The sequence below is a fragment of the Bombina bombina genome, chromosome 2 (assembly GCF_027579735.1).
Source record: "Bombina bombina isolate aBomBom1 chromosome 2, aBomBom1.pri, whole genome shotgun sequence".
NCBI classification, from domain to species: Eukaryota; Metazoa; Chordata; class Amphibia; order Anura; family Bombinatoridae; genus Bombina; species Bombina bombina.
Window position 1 is genome coordinate 15,962,671 of NC_069500.1, and position 21,455 is coordinate 15,984,125.

The 21,455-nt window shown below is 43.8% G+C and overlaps 1 protein-coding gene across 1 annotated transcript in view; it reads right to left on the bottom strand.

The window, feature by feature from the left end:
- Window positions 1–21,455, bottom strand: part of LOC128646843 (sushi domain-containing protein 1) — a 377,381-nt gene that overhangs the window by 270,665 nt on the left and 85,261 nt on the right. Inside the window, exon 4 of the mRNA XM_053699643.1 lies at window positions 8,220–8,483. Coding sequence (XP_053555618.1) covers window positions 8,220–8,483 — 264 coding nt within the window. The remainder of the gene's footprint in view (window positions 1–8,219; window positions 8,484–21,455) is intronic.

The following is a 21,455-nucleotide window of genomic DNA, read 5'->3' on the forward strand; positions in this document are numbered from 1 at the left end:
GCATCTGTATGGACGATAAAACGTTTGTTAAGGGCTGGGGCCGCCAAGACAGGAGCGTTAATTAGAGCATTTTTGAGAGCCTGGAAAGCCGTTTCACAGTGGGGAGACCACAGGACCTGTCGAGGTAAGTTCTTCTTGGTCAAGTCAGTCAGGGGTTTGGCAAGTGTGCTGTAGTCTGGTACGAACCGTCTATAGTACCCTGCCATGCCCAGGAAGGCTAGGACCTGAGTCTTAGTGATGGGGGTGGGCCAATTGGCGACAGCTTCTATTTTGGCCGGCTCTGGTCGCTGCTTTCCACACCCCACCCGGTGACCCAGGTACTGTACCTCGGCCATCCCAAAGTGGCATTTTTCTGGCTTCAGAGTCAGGCCAGCAGCCCGGATCTGATCCAGAACCATTCCCACATGAGCTAAGTGGTCCTCCCAGGACTCACTGTGGATCGCTATGTCGTCCAGGTAGGCGCAAGCAAAACTCTGGAAGCCATCCAGGAGCCTATCCACCAAGCGCTGGAATGTAGCTGGGGCATTCTTCATCCCAAACGGCATTACCCTAAACTGATATAAGCCGAATGGGGTGACGAATGCCGACTTGGGGATAGCCTCCGGGGCCAGGGAATCTGCCAGTAACCTTTGCAGAGGTCAATAGTGGTCAGGTAATTTCCCCTGGCTATACGATCGAGTAGCTCGTCTACCCTGGGCATAGGGTAAGCGTCCGTCACGGTATTTTCATTGAGCCTCCGATAGTCTACGCAGAACCGGGTGGTCCCATCTTTCTTGGGCACCAAGACAACTGGGGAGGCCCAGGGACTATCGGAGGGCTCAATTACCCTGAGCTGGAGCATCTCATCGATCTCCTTCTTCATTCCTGTCCTAACTGCTTCAGGGATTCGGTACAGAGCCTGGCGCAAGGGAGCTTGTCCCGGAGTATCTACCTGGTGGGTGGTTAAAGTAGTGTACCCTGGCTTCGGGGAGAAGGTGAGGTGTTTGGACTGGAGGAGTTGGTTGAGCTGCTCCCTTTCAGTGGGGCTAAGTCGGTCCCCTATCTGAACCTGCGCCACTATACCTGTGGGGAGGCTCTTTTCTAATAGGTCTGGAATGGGTAAACTGTCGGGGTCTTCCTGAGGGGAACAACATACGGCCGTCACGTTCTCTGGTCGCTCAAAATATTCCTTGAGCATGTTTACATGGAATGTCTTTCTAAGATTGTTGTCGTGGCAGCTAGCTATCACATAAGTGGTGTCTCCCCTTTTCTCTACGATCTGGTAGGGACCCTGCCAGGACGCCTGCAATTTGTCTGTCTTCACCGGCTTAAGTACTAACACCTTTTGTCCTATGGTGAAGATTCTCTTTCGGGCCCCCCGATCGTACCATACTTTCTGTCTTCTCTGGGCCAACTGGAGATTAGCCCGCACGGATTTGGCTAATTGCTCCATTCGGTCCCTGAGTTCCAGCACGTATGGCACAATTGGGACACCGTCAGCCTCCATCTCTCCCTCCCAGTGCTCCCAGATCAGGTTTAGGGGTCCCCGTACCTTTCTTCCGTAGAGCAACTCGAAGGGAGAGAACCCTGTCGTTTCCTGGGGCACCTCCCGATAAGCAAATAGGAGGTGCGGCAGGAAGCGTTCCCAGTCTCGGTATTCCTGAGTGAACGTCTTGAGCATTTGCTTGAGGGTCCCATTGAACCTCTCACACAGCCCATTCGTCTGGGGGTGGTATGGGGAGCTCAGGAGGGACTTAATTTTGCAAACCTGCCAGAGTTGTTGGGTCAATTCAGCCGTAAATTGGGTGCCTCGGTCGGATAGGATTTCTTTTGGAAATCCTACCCGGGAGAACACCTGTACTAGTGCATTCGCTACCGTATCCGCTTGTATGTTGGATAGGGCGACAGCCTCTGGGTACCTGGTAGCGTAGTCCACTACGGTAAGAATGTATCGCTTACCGGAGGGACTAGGGGTAGCCAGTGGTCCCACTAGGTCAATAGCAACCCGGCTGAAGGGTTCCTCTACAATGGGCATATTTACTAGCTGGGCTTTAGGGTGATCGCCTCGCCTTCCTATTCGTTGACACACATCGCAGGTGTTACAGTAAGTTCTAACGTCAGCGTGCACCCCTGGCCAAAAGAACGTGTGAGTAATGCGGTGTAGGGTACGGGTAACGGCTAGGTGGCCTGCTAAGGGGATGTCGTGGCCTATTTTGAGGATTTCTTGACGGTATTTGTGGGGCACTACCAGCTGTCGCCTACGCTGTCCCCTTTTCTCTGTCCAGCGGTATAGTTTCCCTTTTTCCCATAAGAATGTTTCGTTATCTGCCCCGCCCCCTCCGGTCTCTGCTCGTTCCGGTACTTTTGTAAGGTCGGGTCAGTCTTAGACTCTGCCTCGAAAGCATCTGGGGTGTCCCAGGGTATGGGGCCTAACCTGTCAGGCAAGGTCGGGGTAGGTCTTACCTGTGTCTCCCGCACTGGTGAGAGCTCTCGCTCCGTCCGGGCTTGGGCCCGTGTAGTCACTGGGTCCGCCTCGTTGTTGCATACTGGAGCATAGGCAGAAGTCATGGGGCCCAAATCGTTGCCCAGTAGTACTTCGGCAGGTAAATTATCCATTAGGCCCACGTTCACAGCCCCCTTTCCCGCTCCCCAATCAAGATGCACTTTAGCTGTTGGAATTTTGTACACATCCCCCCCCGCCACTCTAACGGCCACAGTCTGTCCGGATCGCTTGTGCTCTGGCACCAAATGACTCTGTACCAGCGTGATAGTAGCCCCTGTGTCTCGCAATCCCTCGGTAGATCGCCCCTCGAGCCATACCCTCTGCCGATGGTGCTGGCGGTTATCTGAGGCAGCATATACAGGGTCTGCCTCGTGAAGCGGCCCCACATATCCCTCCATAGGGGCCTCTTGGTTAACACAGAGGGCCCGGGCCGGACGATAGGACCCAGAGGGGTAATTGTAATTCCTGGGTGTCTGGTGCGTATTAAGGGGGCAGCTAGCCATGAAATGCCCTCGTTGCTTGCATCGGTGGCAAGTCGGTCTGGGACGCTCAGAGCTGTTATTGGGTGGTCCTGAGTGTCGGACGGGCCCTGTGGGCACCGGGGCTCGGAATTCAGCACGAGGGGGTGCACGGTAAACCTCTCTGGGTTCGACCCGTGCTGGAGCTCGGTAGTTCATGGGTTCGTGAAGACGGGAGTCATAATGTTCATCGGCCAATTTGGCTGCTTCTTCTAAGGTAGAAGGCCGCCTGTCTCGCAGCCATTCCTTCCCTTGCTGTTCCATGCCATTATAAAAATGTTCTAAGAGAAACAATTGTAAAATTTCCTCCCCAGTCACCGCTTTACTTCCGCTCAGCCAGTGATTTGCCGCTCTCCGCATTCGGTGCGCCCATTCCATATGGGTATCGTTAGGCTTCTTTTCCGTGCCCCGAAACTGTCGGCGATACGTGTCCGGAGTTACAGCGTACCGTCGCAACAGTGTCTCCTTAACTAGCTCATACTGTGTCACTTCCTCAGCACCCAGAGTACGAAAGGCTTCCAGGGCTCGCCCGGATAGTTTCCCAGACAATATCGTGGGCCACTCTCTGTTGGGAATCTGGTGCAGGGCACATTGCCTTTCGAAGTCCGCCAAATATTCATCAATCCCTGTCTCGCTCTCTAGGAAGGGTCGAAATGCCGCATAGGGTATCTTGGGCCTCCCAGCATTTTCGACAGGGATGATTACATGCGGGGCTTCAGCATTGCGGTGTGCGTTCGCTAGGTTGAGTTCATGGGCTCGAGTCTCTCGTATATCCTCGTCCGCCTCCGCCATCAACTGCTGTACCAATTCCATGGAGGGGTTCGGCCCGTATAATGAGAGCCTTTCCCGAACAATCCTGGTTTTTTTCGTCACTAATCGTGGTCGGTGTTTCCGCCATTATGAAGCTCTGATCCAGTTCGGTCAATTCTGCGATCAGCTCTCTCCTCGGCCGGTTGCTGGCGTACCCCCCTCTGCTTTCAAGTAAATCCTTTAGGGTTGTACGCTTCAATTTTTCGTAAGCGCTCTCCATCCGTTCTGTACCTCTCCTAGGAAATCCAGGAAAATCCCGCCGCTGCCGCCAAATGTTACGGTTAACCCTTAGTCTCGCTGAGAGATGGACCGCTTAGTAGCCTGGATCCCTATTGCTAAAGAGGGGAGAAGCTGCTTTCCATAGTATTCTATATGAGTCTCGCAAATATAGAATAATCTCCCTTAGCTGCAGTACAGCTAGGATACCCTTCTGCCCACAAGAACGAGTCAACGCTGCGATTGAGGGTCAAACAAGAACTCAGGACTGGGATGCCCAGCCTGCTTTTTATTAAGGTTACATGCACACAGGGCACTCCCAGGGGGAGAGGGGGGGAAGCACAAAATCCCCCATCACACATTTAGATAGAGAGCACTGTCCTTTGACAGGCCACAATAGGATTACAGTACTTAAGATAACAAGTTTACAAGTTCATCTTATCAATTAGCAGTCTGGCTCCAGAGGTGATTAGACAATAGTTTCTAAAAGCTGAAAAAAAAGAGTTAACTCTTTATGAAATGATACTTGTTACGGTTTTCTTGGAGCCCTTCTTAGGCGCTGGCTTGCTGGTTCAGGCATTGCTGCTGGGAAATAAGCTCTTCACAACAAAATAACTAATGCTTCTGTAACAAATTATATTTACCAGGCCAATACCACGTAGATAGTACACTTTAATGGATGATCACTGAGGTTGATTCACAGTAAACAATATACGATTACCATTGCAATTCTGTCAACACTGGCAGCAACAACTATTGTCAACATCCAACTAATGTGAAGAGTATAAACACCAGAACATATAGGTGTCTATTACAAATGCTTTTCTCACATTTACCTGAATAAAATTACCTGTACACTAACACTTATTAATCTTGTATTTGCCAACCAGACTCTTATAATAGTGTAGTAACACTTTATTGTTAAATAACCCCATTAGCGACGGATAAGCACAGAATCATTTATATAATGATATGTGCAATGGGGAAATTTCAATAAAATAGACCTACATTGATGGAAATGGTACTCATACTCTCATAAAAATAACATATAGTGAAATATTTGATATTTACTTGGTTTCAACAGGACAGTGTGATACAAACTGATCACTGTATCACATTTGAGAGGAGCTTTTGTGTACCGAGTACTTATCGGACACAATTTTAATTTTGTTTGTTGGTTTTTTTTATTCATTGGTGGAAATCTCCACTCCTTTTTTAATGATTATTGATATAAAAGTTAAGTTTTAATTAATACACGACACACCACACAATTAATATAGCAATGGTTTTTGCCCTGATCTATAGTCTAGTGTAATGTACATCAGTATCTGATCTATAGTCTAGTGTAATGTACATCAGTATATGATCTATAGTCTAGTGTAATGTACATCAGTATATGATCTATAGTCTAGTGTAATGTACATCAGTATAAGATCTATAGTCTAGTGTAATGTACATCAGTATAAGATCTATAGTCTAGTGTAATGTACATCAGTAAATGATCTATAGTCTAGTGTAATGTGCATCACTATCTGATCTATAGTCTAGTGTAATGTACATCAGTCTCTGATCTATAGTCTAGTATAATGTACATCAGTATCTGATCTATAGTCTAGTGTAATGTACATCAGTATCTGATCTATAGTCTAGTGTAATGCACATCAGTATCAGATCTATAGTCTAGTGTAATTTACATCAGTATCTGATCTATAGTCTAGTGTAATATACATCAGTATCTGATCTATAGTCTAGTGTAATGTACATCAGTATATGATCTATAGTCTAGTGTAATGTACATCAGTATCTGATCTATAGTCTAGTGTAATGTACATCAGTATCTGATCTATAGTCTAGTGTAATGTACATCAGTATCTGATCTATAGTCTAGTGTAATGTACATCAGTATCTGATCTATAGTCTAGTGTAATGTACATCAGTATCTGATCTATAGTCTAGTGTAATGTACATCAGTATCTGATCTATAGTCTAGTGTAATGTACATCAGTATCTGATCTATAGTCTAGTGTAATGTACATCAGTATCTGATCTATAGTCTAGTGTAATGTACATCAGTATCTGATCTATAGTCTAGTGTAATGTACATCAGTATCTGATCTATAGTCTAGTGTAATGTACATCAGTATCTGATCTATAGTCTAGTGTAATGTACATCAGTATCTGATCTATAGTCTAGTGTAATGTACATCAGTATCTGATCTATAGTCTAGTGTAATGTACATCAGTATCTGATCTATAGTCTAGTGTAATGTACATCAGTATCTGATCTATAGTCTAGTGTAATGTACATCAGTATCTGATCTATAGTCTAGTGTAATGTACATCAGTATCTGATCTATAGTCTAGTGTAATGTACATCAGTATCTGATCTATAGTCTAGTGTAATGTACATCAGTATCTGATCTATAGTCTAGTGTAATGTACATCAGTATCTGATCTATAGTCTAGTGTAATGTACATCAGTATCTGATCTATAGTCTAGTGTAATGTACATCAGTATCTGATCTATAGTCTAGTGTAATGTACATCAGTATCTGATCTATAGTCTAGTGTAATGTACATCAGTATCTGATCTATAGTCTAGTGTAATGTACATCAGTATCTGATCTATAGTCTAGTGTAATGTACATCAGTATCTGATCTATAGTCTAGTGTAATGTACATCAGTATCTGATCTATAGTCTAGTGTAATGTACATCAGTATCTGATCTATAGTCTAGTGTAATGTACATCAGTATATGATCTATAGTCTAGTGTAATGTACATCAGTATCTGATCTATAGTCTAGTGTAATGTACATCAGTATCTGATCTATAGTCTAGTGTAATGTACATCAGTATCTGATCTATAGTCTAGTGTAATGTACATCAGTATATGATCTATAGTCTAGTGTAATGTACATCAGTATCTGATCTATAGTCTAGTGTAATGTACATCAGTATCTGATCTATAGTCTAGTGTAATGTACATCAGTATCTGATCTATAGTCTAGTGTAATGTACATCAGTATCTGATCTATAGTCTAGTGTAATGTACATCAGTATCTGATCTATAGTCTAGTGTAATGTACATCAGTATCTGATCTATAGTCTAGTGTAATGTACATCAGTATCTGATCTATAGTCTAGTGTAATGTACATCAGTATCTGATCTATAGTCTAGTGTAATGTACATCAGTATATGATCTATAGTCTAGTGTAATGTACATCAGTATCTGATCTATAGTCTAGTGTAATGTACATCAGTATCTGATCTATAGTCTAGTGTAATGTACATCAGTATCTGATCTATAGTCTAGTGTAATGTACATCAGTATCTGATCTATAGTCTAGTGTAATGTACATCAGTATCTGATCTATAGTCTAGTGTAATGTACATCAGTATCTGATCTATAGTCTAGTGTAATGTACATCAGTATCTGATCTATAGTCTAGTGTAATGTACATCAGTATCTGATCTATAGTCTAGTGTAATGTACATCAGTATCTGATCTATAGTCTAGTGTAATGTACATCAGTATCTGATCTATAGTCTAGTGTAATGTACATCAGTATCTGATCTATAGTCTAGTGTAATGTACATCAGTATCTGATCTATAGTCTAGTGTAATGTACATCAGTATCTGATCTATAGTCTAGTGTAATGTACATCAGTATCTGATCTATAGTCTAGTGTAATGTACATCAGTATCTGATCTATAGTCTAGTGTAATGTACATCAGTATCTGATCTAAAGGTTAAGTGTAATGTACATCAGTATCTGATCTATAGTCTAGTGTAATGTACATCAGTATCTGATCTATAGTCTAGTGTAATGTACATCAGTATCTGATCTATAGTCTAGTGTAATGTACATCAGTATCTGATCTATAGTCTAGTGTAATGTACATCAGTATCTGATCTATAGTCTAGTGTAATGTACATCAGTATCTGATCTATAGTCTAGTGTAATGTACAACAGTATCTGATCTATAGTCTAGTGTAATGTACATCAGTATCTGATCTATAGTCTAGTGTAATGTACATCAGACTCTATACAACGCTGGTCACTTTATCTTGTAGTCTGGTTATTTCTGATGCACATTTTATGCATATTTTTATTTCAGTAGCACAAAGATGAGCTAATTGCCTATAACCTGACTTGCTAATAGACACTGATACACAAATCATTATTACCGGTCTCATTTGTTCTGATTGTTGTTTCTTTCAGTTTCATCCAATCCTTACGGTTAAAGACAGTGATTTTATACTCAGTAAAGGGCTGTAATCCTGAGAATGTCACACGGTCTTTAGATATTTCAGGTTTCTGACAATATTTTTTATTGTTTTGTAAATTACACAAAACCCTGATGTTCCAAAGCTTAGGGCACGGAGCAGGTATACAGGCCCATCCTACGGAGATACTGTTAGCTGTAATGTGTACACTGTATACCTGCAAATCTGTAATTAGAAAAATAATATATTTTATTAATCTGCTTACTTTCTATGTAAACACTCAGTGACCTGGTGAAACATTCAGCCTCTTTTTTTTATCTAATAAAATTACAGGTTATAATGACAAAACTACGTTAAGTTACAGTTTCTAGGAAACTTTTTGTAAAATGCAGGAACCAAATATTATTTCTTTATAACAACAAATACATTTAAAAAACAAAAGATAGAGGGCGCCACATAGTGCAAATCAGCTGTGAAACCAAACAGTTATAAGACAAAGTCAATCCTACTCAGGTGCCTTCTGTGACTCCTAGTGATTATCTCTGGACTCCCTTTCTCTTTTGGACAAGGATATCCCCTGCTCCAGTTGTGCCTAAGAGTCTGCCGGATGACTTTTTGGATCCGTTCTGCCTGTCCAGCACTTTTGTGCTTTTCATAAGTAGCATTGACTTTGTCTTATAACTGTCTGGTTTCCCAGCTAATTTGCACTTTGTGGCGCCCTCTATCTTTTGTATTTTAGAATATCCTGTGTTGTGGCGCGACACTTTAGAGGAGGTGCCTGGAGGTGTGGAATTTCTTGGTCATCGGATTGAGTTTTTTCTTCTAAAGGACTCCGTCTTATAAATATATATATTTTTGGACTGCAGTTCATATTTACATTCTGATCCTAGGTCTAATACTTATATACCTATTTGATTTGCTATCACTGCATCAATTTTATGTTGATTTTGTTTTATATTCTTATTTTGTTTTTATACTTGTTTGCTTATACTGTGTATCTGTGGTGCATATTTGTATCTTGTGACATATCACTCTGTTACATACCTTATACCTTGTCACACATATTTTACATAGGCACAAGCATACATACTATTTCATATAGGTATTATTGGCATTTTATACACTATATTTATAGGTTATAGTGACATTGCCCATTACTGTACAGCTTGGTGCCTCTTATAGATATTAGCTTGGCTCCTTTGTGCACCTAGCATATCTTGTTATATTTCAACAAATACATTTATATGCAGAATGTTATGTTGCTGTTGTCCCCTTGGTCTAAAAATGTTTTAAAAAACAAACAAAAAAAACAACCCAATATGTTGTTAATAATGTAATGCTAAATAATGAAATACTATCCTTTTAGAAGATACACAAGATGGCGCTTGGGTAAGTCAGAGATTTAGCACTTTATTATTCTCTGTATATTATATTACAAGCTAAATATTGCCAGGTACAGGTGACAAAAGTAAAATTAACTCCTTTGAAAACATATAAAAACACAGATCTTGTTAAAGCATTAAAATGTGAAGAAATAGAGTGCTAGCTTGCGTGTGTTGCGCTAACTGTTGTGCGTGAGTGATAAGGGGTATAGTGTAGCTATTTGCATGCATCGGAAGTAACATGTATCGGTTTGTGTGACTTCAGAGCTTTGGTTATGCTTGACTACTAAGTTGTACAAAACACATCAAAAATACATTGTACAGTACAGTTACACCATCTAATTAAAATTATATATATATAAATAATAAGAGCTCAAAGATATGAGGTCTCATGTTTAACATAGAGATACATACTGTTACGGTTACCCTTAGTCTCGCTGAGAGATGGACCGCTTAGTAGCCTGGATCCCTATTGCTAAAGAGGGGAGAAGCTGCTTTCCATAGTATTCTATATGAGTCTCGCAAATATAGAATAATCTCCCTTAGCTGCAGTACAGCTAGGATACCCTTCTGCCCACAAAAACGAGTCAACGCTGCGATTGAGGGTCAAACAAGAACTCAGGACTGGGATGCCCAGCCTGCTTTTTTATTAAGGTTACATGCACACAGGGCACTCCCAGGGGGGGGGGGGGGGAAGCACAAAATCCCCCATCACACATTTAGATAGAGAGCACTGTCCTTTGACAGGCCACAATAGGATTACAGTACTTAAGATAACAAGTTTACAAGTTCATCTTATCAATTAGCAGTCTGGCTCCAGAGGTGATTAGACAATAGTTTCTAAAAGCTGAAAAAAAAGTTAACTCTTTATGAAATGATACTTGTTACGGTTTTCTTGGAGCCCTTCTTAGGCGCTGGCTTGGCTGGTTCAGGCATTGCTGCTGGGAAATAAGCTCTTCACAACAAAATAACTAATGCTTCTGTAACAGTGCTCACTTTCTGTGGAACACTCTGGCAGACACGGTCTGACCCCTTTTCGGGGCAGACTAAGGCTGTCCAGACCGCTGGTTATGCGGGGCTGAGGTCAGTTTGTCTGGACAACCCGTCGGCGTTGCCATTCTGTTTTCCAGGTCTGTAAGTAATGGTGAAATTGAAGGGTTGCAACGATAAGCTCCAACGTAATAGCCTGCCGTTATCTCCAGAGACCCGGTTCAGCCACACCAACGGGTTATGGTCGGTGACCAGGGTGAACTCCTGACCATATAAATAGGGAGTCAATTTCTTTAATGCCCACACCAAAGCCAAACACTCCTTTTCGACCTCTGCATAGCTGACTTCGCGGGGCAGGAGCTTCCGGCTGATGTAGGCAACTGGATGCTCCCCTCCATCTTCGCCTACTTGGCTGAGGACGGCTCCCAGCCCGAACATGGAAGCATCTGTATGGACGATAAAACGTTTGTTAAGGGCTGGGGCCGCCAAGACAGGAGCGTTAATTAGAGCATTTTTGAGAGCCTGGAAAGCCGTTTCACAGTGGGGAGACCACAGGACCTGTCGAGGTAAGTTCTTCTTGGTCAAGTCAGTCAGGGGTTTGGCAAGTGTGCTGTAGTCTGGTACGAACCGTCTATAGTACCCTGCCGTGCCCAGGAAGGCTAGGACCTGAGTCTTAGTGATGGGGGTGGGCCAATTGGCGACAGCTTCTATCTTGGCCGGCTCTGGTCGCTGCTTTCCACACCCCACCCGGTGACCCAGGTACTGTACCTCGGCCATCCCAAAGTGGCATTTTTCTGGCTTCAGAGTCAGGCCAGCAGCCCGGATCTGATCCAGAACCATTCCTACATGAGATAAGTGGTCCTCCCAGGACTCACTGTGGATCGCTATGTCGTCCAGGTAGGCGCAAGCAAAACTCTGGAAGCCATCCAGGAGCCTATCCACCAAGCGCTGGAATGTAGCTGGGGCATTCTTCATCCCAAACGGCATTACCCTAAACTGATATAAGCCGAATGGGTGACGAATGCCGACTTGGGGATAGCCTCCGGGGCCAGGGGAATCTGCCAGTAACCTTTGCAGAGGTCAATAGTGGTCAGGTAATTTCCCCTGGCTATACGATCGAGTAGCTCGTCTACCCTGGGCATAGGGTAAGAGTCCGTCACAGTTTTTTCATTGAGCCTCCGATAGTCTACGCAGAACCGGGTGGTCCCATCTTTCTTGGGCACCAAGACAACTGGGGGAGGCCCAGGGACTATCGGAGGGCTCAATTACCCTGAGCTGGAGCATCTCATCGATCTCCTTCTTCATTCCTGTCCTAACTGCTTCGGGGATTCAGTACGGAGCCTGGCGCAAGGGAGCTTGTCCCGGAGTATCTACCTGGTGGGTGGTTAAAGTAGTGTACCCTGGCTTCGGGGAGAAGGGTGAGGTGTTTGGACTGGAGGAGTTGGCTGAGCTGCTCCCTTTCAGTGGGGCTAAGTCGGTCTCCTATCTGAACCTGAGCCACTATACCTGTGGGGAGACTCTTTTCTAATAGGTCTGGAATGGGTAGACTGTCGGGGTCTTCCTGAGGGGAACAACAGACGGCCGTCACGTTCTCTGGTCGCTCAAAATATTCCTTGAGCATGTTTACATGGAATGTCTTTCTAAGATTGTTGTCATGGCAGCTAGCTATCACATAAGTGGTGTCTCCCCTTTTCTCTACGATCTGGTAGGGACCCTGCCAGGACGCCTGCAATTTGTCTGTCTTCACCGGCTTAAGTACTAACACCTTTTGTCCTATGGTGAAGATTCTCTTTCGGGCCCCCCGATCGTACCATACTTTCTGTCTTCTCTGGGCCAACTGGAGATTAGCCCGCACGGATTTGGCTAATTGCTCCATTCGGTCCCTGAGTTCCAGCACGTATGGCACAATGGGGACACCGTCAGCCTCCATCTCTCCCTCCCAGTGCTCCCGGATCAGGTTTAGGGGTCCCCGTACCTTTCTTCCGTAGAACAACTCGAAGGGAGAGAACCCTGTCGTTTCCTGGGGCACCTCCCGATAAGCAAATAGGAGGTGCGGCAGGAAGCGTTCCCAGTCTCGGTATTCCTGAGTGAACGTCTTGAGCATTTGCTTGAGGGTCCCATTGAACCTCTCACACAGCCCCGTTCGTCTGGGGGTGGTATGGGGAGCTCAGGAGGGGACTTAATTTTGCAAACCTGCCAGAGTTGTTGGGTCAATTCAGCCGTAAATTGGGTGCCTCGGTCGGATAGGATTTCTTTTGGAAATCCTACCCGGGGAGAACACCTGTACTAGTGCATTCGCTACCGTATCCGCTTGTATGTTGGATAGGGCGACAGCCTCTGGGTACCTGGTAGCGTAGTCCACTACGGTAAGAATGTAGCGCTTACCGGAGGGACTAGGGGTAGCCAGTGGTCCCACTAGGTCAATAGCAACCCGGCTGAAGGGTTCCTCTACAATGGGGCATATTTACTAGATGGGCTTTAGGGTGATCGCCTCGCCTTCCTACTCGTTGACACACATCGCAGGTGTTACAGTAAGTTCTAACGTCAGCGTGCACCCCTGGCCAAAAGAACGTGTGAGTAATGCGGTGTAGGGTACGGGTTACGGCTAGGTGGCCTGCTAAGGGGGATGTCGTGGCCTATCTTGAGGATTTCTTGACGGTATTTGTGGGGCACTACCAGCTGTCACCTACGCTGTCCCCTTTTCTCTGTCCAGCGGTATATTTTCCCTTTTTCCCATAAGAATGTTTCGTTATCTTCCCCGCCCCCTCCGGTCTCTGCTCGTTCCCGGTACTTTTGTAAAGTCGGGTCAGTCTTAGACTCTGTCTCGAAAGCATCTGGGGTGTCCCAGGGTATGGGGCCTAACATGTCAGGCAAGGTCGGGGTAGGTCTTACCTGTGTCTCCCGCACTGGTGAGAGCTCTCGCTCCATCCGGGCTTGGGCCCGTGTAGTCACTGGGTCCGCCTCGTTGTTGCATACTGGAGCATAGGCAGAAGTCATGGGGCCCAAATCGTTGCCCAGTAGTACTTCGGCAGGTAAATTATCCATTATGCCCACGTTCACAGCCCCCTTTCCCGCTCCCCAATCAAGATGCACTTGAGCTGTTGGAATTTTGTACACATCCCCCCCGCCACTCTAACGGCCACAGTCTGTCCGGATCGCTTGTGCTCTGGCACCAAATGACTCTGTACCAGTGTGATAGTAGCCCCTGTGTCTCTCAATCCCTCTGTAGATCGCCCCTCGAGCCATACCTTCTGCCGATGGTGCTGGCGGTTATCTGAGGCAGCATATACAGGGTCCACCTCGTGAAGCGGCCCCACATATCCCTCCATAGGGGCCTCTTGGTTAACACAGAGGGCCCGGGCCGGACGATAGGACCCAGAGGGGGTAATTGTAATTCCTGGGTGTCTGGTGCGTATTAAGGGGGCAGCTAGCCATGAAATGCCCTGGTTGCTTGCATCGGTGGCAAGTCGGTCTGGGACGCTCAGAGCTGTTATTGTGTGGTCCTGAGTGTCGGACGGGCCCTGTGGGCACCGGGGCTCGGAATTCAGCACGAGGGGGTGCACGGTAAACCTCTCTGGGTTCGACCCGTGCTGGAGCTCGGTAGTTCATGGGTTCGTGAAGACGGGAGTCATAATGTTCATCGGCCAATTTGGCTGCTTCTTCTAAGGTAGAAGTCCGCCTGTCTCGCAGCCATTCCTTCCCTTGCTGTTCCATGCCATTATAAAAATGTTCTAAGAGAAACAATTGTAAAATTTCCTCACCAGTCACCGCTTTACTTCCGCTCAGCCAGTGATTTGCCGCTCTCCGCATTCGGTGCGCCCATTCCATATGGGTATCGTTAGGCTTCTTTTTCGTGCCCCGAAACTGTCGGCGATACGTGTCCGGAGTTACAGCGTACCGTCGCAACAGTGTCTCCTTAACTAGCTCATACTGTGTCACTTCCTCAGCACCCAGAGTACGAAAGGCTTCCAGGGCTCGCCCGGATAGTTTCCCAGACAATATCGTGGGCCACTCTCTGTTGGGAATCTGGTGCAGGGCACATTGCCTTTCGAAGTCCGCCAAATATTCATCAATCCCTGTCTCGCTCTCTAGGAAGGGTCGAAATGCTGCATAGGGTATCTTGGGCCTCCCAGCATTTTCGACAGGGATGATTACCTGCGGGGCTTCAGCATTGCGGTGTGCATTCGCTAGGTTGAGTTCGTGGGCTCGAGTCTCTCGTATATCCTCGTCCGCCTCCGCCATCAACTGCTGTACCAATTCCATGGAGGGGTTCGGCCCGTATAATGAGAGCCTTTCCCGAACAATCCTGGTTTTTTCGTCACTAATCGTGGTCGGTGTTTCCGCCATTGTGAAGCTCTGATCCAGTTCGGTCAATTCTGCGATCAGCTCTCTCCTCGGCCGGTTGCTGGCGTACCCCCCTCTGCTTTCAAGTAAATCCTTTAGGGTTGTACGCTTCAATTTTTCCGTTCTGTACCTCTCCTAGGAAATCCAGGAAAATCCCGCCGCTGCCGCCAAATGTTACGGTTACCCTTAGTCTCGCTGAGAGATGGACCGCTTAGTAGCCTGGATCCCTATTGCTAAAGAGGGGAGAAGCTGCTTTCCATAGTATTCTATATGAGTCTCGCAAATATAGAATAATCTCCCTTAGCTGCAGTACAGCTAGGATACCCTTCTGCCCACAAAAACGAGTCAACGCTGCGATTGAGGGTCAAACAAGAACTCAGGACTGGGATGCCCAGCCTGCTTTTTTATTAAGGTTACATGCACACAGGGCACTCCCGGGGGGGGGGGAAAGCACAAAATCCCCCATCACACATTTAGATAGAGAGCACTGTCCTTTGACAGGCCACAATAGGATTACAGTACTTAAGATAACAAGTTTACAAGTTCATCTTATCAATTAGCAGTCTGGCTCCAGAGGTGATTAGACAATAGTTTCTAAAAGCTGAAAAAAAAGTTAACTCTTTATGAAATGATACTTGTTACGGTTTTCTTGGAGCCCTTCTTAGGCGCTGGCTTGGCTGGTTCAGGCATTGCTGCTGGGAAATAAGCTCTTCACAACAAAATAACTAATGCTTCTGTAACACATACAAACACATGTCTAAATATGTGTATATGTGTATATATATATATACGCATCAGGTACACAAGGAGGCGGCAAAATTGGCTATTTTAGAAAAGCGATCTACTACCACTAAAACTGAAGTTAACCTTGAGCAGGAGGTAAATTGACTGTGAAGTCTATGGCTATTTCCGCCCATGGTTTCTTTAGTACAGGAAGTGGTAGTAACAAACCTGAAGGGGGATGCCGAGACTCTTTGTTAAATAAACACACAGGACATACATAAGATTTTATATCTTTTTGCACGCCAGGCCACCAGAATTGTCAACTAATTAACTGTGGAGTTTTATGGATTCTTCCATGTACTCCTAGAGGGATGTCATGGAAATAATGAAGAACCTCAGGGATTATGGAGGATGGCAACCTTGTTATACTGGATCTGGAACTCTGAATGCTGGATATTCTCTGTGGAACTAGAGGCATTTTCTAAATTTGAAATATTTTGACGAATAGTGTCCCATAAGGAAGCTTTGTTAGCTAGGAAATGTCCCGGATGTAGGATAGTGGTAGGCTCTAATTCTTCTTTCATATTTTCTGAAATAGGTAATCTGCTTTACCATTCTTTGCTCAAAGTCAATAAGTGATGAGTCTGCAAGATGAATGTGGGTATTCTAGGTTTTTATGGTCAGTGAAATAAGTAATGGGATAATCAGCCCCTTCAAGCAGATGTCTCCACTCCTCAAAGGATGTTTTTATGGCAAGTAATTTTCTACCCCCCACTTCATAGTTTCTTTCTGCTGGGGAGAGAACTCAAGAGAAAAAGGCTACAGGGTGGAGATAATCCCTATCACCTACTCTGTGTGATGATAATACTGCTCTGATGGCTGTCTCAGAAGCATCAACTTTATCGTAGTAAGGCTTCCTTGGTTCAAGTAAAATCAGGATGGTTAAGGAAATGAAAAGTTGTGTTAAGTTTTTAAAGGCTTGTTGTGCTTTATCAGACCAGAGAAATGTGGTTGTCTTCTTGGTGAGGGCTGTGATAGGTTGGATAGAAAAGTCTCTTATAAATTTTCTGTAAAAATTTGCAAAACCCACAAAGACAGAGATTACAAGTCGTGCGGCAAATCTAATTTTCCTGTTAGTGAAAACTCTGCATGTAAAATGTTTTTGTGATTATCGTGATCTGTTCGTATTACAAGTTGAAAAATACCCAACTGTTGCGCAAACGCAATTGCATTTTCGCATTCCCTTTAGAAGTCAATGGAGAAAAAAAAAGTTGAAAATAAATCTTACAACCATCGCAAAAACATAGCATATTCACATTAGCAAATAGATCTTATTTACAGTAAATACATGTTAAAATATTTATTAAATATGTTTTATCATCTTTTCATCTACTTAAAGGGCCAGTAAATCTAAAAAAATAATGTTATATAATTTTGCACATAGTGCAGAATTATATAACATTATATTAGCAGCAGCTTTATCAAACCTAACGGCTAGATTTAGAGTTTGGCGTTAGCCGTCAAAACCAGCGTTAGAGGCTCCTAACGCTGGTTTTGGGCTACCGCTGGTATTTAGAGTCTTGTAGGTAAGGGTCTAACGCTCACTTTGCAGCCGCGACTTTTCCATACCACAGATCCCCCTACCCCATTTGCGTATCCTATCTTTTCAATGGGATCTTTCTAACTCCGGTATTTAGAGTCGTGTCTGAAGTGAGCGTTAGAACTTTAACGACAAAACTCCAGCCGCAGAAAAAAGCCAGGAGTTAAGAGCTTTCTGGGCTAACGCCGGTTCATAAAGCTCTTAACTACTGTGCTCTAAAGTACACTAACACCCATAAACTACCTATGTACCCCTAAACCGAGGTCCCCCACATCGCCGCCACTCTAATAATTTTTTTTAACCCCTAATCTGCCGACCGCACACCGCCGCCACCTACGTTATCCCTATGTACCCCTAATCTGCTGCCCCTAACACCGCCGACCCCTATATTATATTTATTAACCCCTAATCTGCCGCCCCCAACGTCGCTGCTACCTTACCTACAATTATTAACCCCTAATCTCCCGACCGGACCTCACCGCTACTATAATAAAGTTATTAACCCCTAATCCGCCTCACTCCCGCCTCAATAACCCTATAATAAATAGTATTAACCCCTAATCTGCCCTCCCTAACATCGCCGACACCTAACTTCAAGTATTAACCCCTAATCTGCCGACCGGACCTCACCGCTACTATAATAAATTTATTAACCCCTAAAGCTAAGTCTAACCCTAACACTAACACCCCCCTAAATTAAATATAATTTAAATCTAACAAAATAAATTAACTCTTATTAAATAAATTATTCCTATTTAAAGCTAAATACTTACCTGTAAAATAAACCCTAATATAGCTACAATATAACGAATAATTATATTGTAGCTATTTTAGGATTTATATTTATTTTACAGGCAACTTTGTATTTATTTTAACCAGGTACAATAGCTATTAAATAGTTATTAACTATTTAATAGCTACCTAGTTAAAATAATTACAAAATTACCTGTAAAATAAATCCTAACCTAAGTTACAATTAAACCTAACACTACACTATCAATACATTAATTAAATAAAATACCTACAATTAAATCTAACACTACACTATCAATAAATTAATTAAATACAATACCTACAAATAAATACAATTAAATAAACTAACTAAAGTACAATAAATAAAAAAAGCTAAATTACAAAAAATAAAAAAATAAATTACAAACATAATAAAAATATTACAACAATTTTAAGCTAATTACACCTACTCTTAGCCCCCTAATAAAATAACAAAGCCCCCCAAAATAAAATAATGCCCTAACCTATTCTAAAATTAAAATAGAAAAGCTCTTTTACCTTACCAGCCCTTAAAAGGGCCTTTTGCGGGGCATGCCCCAAAGAATTCAGCTCTTTTGCCTGTAAAAATAAACATACAATACCCCCCCAACATTACAACCCACCACCCACATACCCCTAATCTAACCCAAACCCCCCTTAAATAAACCTAACACTAAGCCCCTGAAGATCTTCCTACCTTATCTTCACCACACCGGGTATCACCGATCCGTCCAGGCTCCGAAATCTTCATCCAAGCCCAAGCGGGGGCTGAAGAGATCCATCATCCGGCTGAAGTCTTCTATCAAGCGGCAAGAAGAAGTCCAGAAGAGGCTCCAAAGTCTTCATCCTATCCGGGCAGAAGAGGAGATCCAGACCGGCAACCATCTTCATCCAAGCGGCATCTTCTATCTTCATCCGATGACGAGCGGCTCCATCTTCAAGACCTCCGGCGCGGATCCATCCTCTTCTTCCGATGTCCTAAGTCCGAATGAAGGTTCCTTTAAATGACGTCATCCAAGATGGCGTCCCTCGAATTCCGATTGGCTGATAGGATTCTATCAGCCAATCGGAATTAAGGTAGGGAAAATCTGATTGGCTGATTGAATCAGCCAATCAGATTGAGCTCGCATTCTATTGGCTGTTCCAATCAGCCAATAGAATGCGAGCTCAATCTGATTGGCTGATTGGATCAGCCAATCGGATTGAACTTGAATCTGATTGGCTGATAGAATCCTATCAGCCAATTGGAATTCGAGGGACGCCATCTGGGATGACGTCATTTAAAGGAACCTTCATTCGGACTTAGGACATCGGAAGAAGAGGATGGATCCGCGCCGGAGGTCTTGAAGATGGAGCCGCTCTTCATCGGATGGATGAAGATAGAAGATGCCACTTTGATGAAGATGGTTGTCGGTCCGGATCTCCTCTTCTGCCCGGTAAGGATGAAGACTTTGGAGCCTCTTCTGGACTTCTTCTTACCGCTTGATAGAAGACTTCAGCCGGATGATGGATCTCTTCAGCCCCCGCTTGGGCTTGGGTGAAGATTTCGGAGCCTGGACGGATCGGTGATACTCGGTGTGGTGAAGATAAGGTAGGAAGATCTTCAGGGGCTTAGTGTTAGGTTTATTTAAGGGGGGTTTGGGTTAGATTAGGGGTATGTGGGTGGTGGGTTGTAATGTTGGGGGGGGGTATTGTATGTTTTTTTTTACAGGCAAAAGAGCAGAATTCTTTGGGGCATGCCCTGCAAAAGGCCCTTTTAAGGGCTGGTAAGGTAAAAGAGCTTTTCTATTTTAATTTTAGAATAGGGTAGGGCATTTTTTTTATTTTGGGGGCTTTGTTATTTTATTAGGGGGCTTAGAGTAGGTGTAATTAGCTTAAAATTGTTGTAATATTTTTATTATGTTTGTAATTTATTTTTTTATTTTTTGTAACTTAGCTTTTTTTATTTTTTGTACTTTAGTTAGTTTATTTATTTGTATTTATTTGTAGGTATTTTATTTAATTAATTTATTGATAGTGTAGTGTTAGATTTAATTGTAGATAATTGTAGGTATTTTATTTAATTAATTTATTGATAGTGTAGTGTTAGGTTTAATTGTAACTTAGGTTAGGATTTATTTTACAGGTAATTTTGTAATTATTTTATCTAGGTAGCTATTAAATAGTTATTAACTATTTAATAGCTATTGTACCTGGTTAAAATAATTACAAAGTTGCCTGTAAAATAAATATTAGTCCTAAAATAGCTACAATATAATTATAATTTATATTGTAGCTATATTAGGGTTTATTTTACAGGTAAATTTTTAGCTTTAAATAGGAATAATCTATTTAATAAGAGTTAATTTATTTCGTTAGATTTAAATTATATTTAATTTAGGGGGGTGTTAGTGTTAGGGTTAGACTTAGCTTTAGGGGTTAATACATTTATTCGAGTAGCGGTGAGGTCCGGTCGGCAGATTAGGGGTTAATACTTGAAGTTAGGTGTCAGCGATGTTAGGAAGGGCAGATTAGGGGTTAATACTATTTATTATAGGGTTAGTGAGGCGGATTAGGGGTTAATACATTTATTATAGTAGCGGTGAGGTCCGGTCGGCAGATTAGGGGTTAATTATTGTAGGTAGCTGGCGGCGACGTTGTGGGGGGCAGATTAGGGGTTAATAAATATAAAATAGGGGTCGGCGGAGTTAGGGGACGCAGATTAGGGGTACATAGGTATAATGTAGGTTGCGGCGGTGTACGGAGCGGCAGATTAGGGGTTAAAAAAAATATGCAGGGGTCAGGTTAAAAAAAATATGCAGGGGTCAGCGATAGCGGGGTCGACAGATTAGGGGTTAATAAGTGTAAGGTTAGGGGTGTTTAGACTCGGGTACATGTTAGAGTGTTAGGTGCAGACTTAGAAACTGTTTCCCCATAGGAAACAATGGGTCTGCGTTAGGAGCTGAACGCTGCTTTTTTGCAGGTGTTAGGTTTTTTTTCAGCTCAAACTGCCCCATTGTTTCCTATGGGGGAATCGTGCACGAGAACGTTTTTGAAGCTGGCCGCGTCCGTAAGCACCGCTGGTATTGAGAGTTGCAGTGGCGGTAAATTATGCTCTACGCTCCCTTTTTTGAGCCTAACGCAGCCCTTCTGTGAACTCTAAATACCGGCGGTATTTAAAAGGTGCGGGGGGGGAAAAAGCCAGCGTTAGCTACGCAGGTCGTTACCGACAAAACTCTAAATCTAGCCGTAATATTCCCTGTGAATTTATATAAAAAAATACTGTTTTCCAGACCCGCTCTCCTGCTCTATCTGACAGCGGGAGCGAGCTTCACTGAGAGTAATGGCGTGGTCGGGCCGGGCTGTGTCTAGACAGCTGGCCAGATGCGCTCTGTGATAAAAACAGAC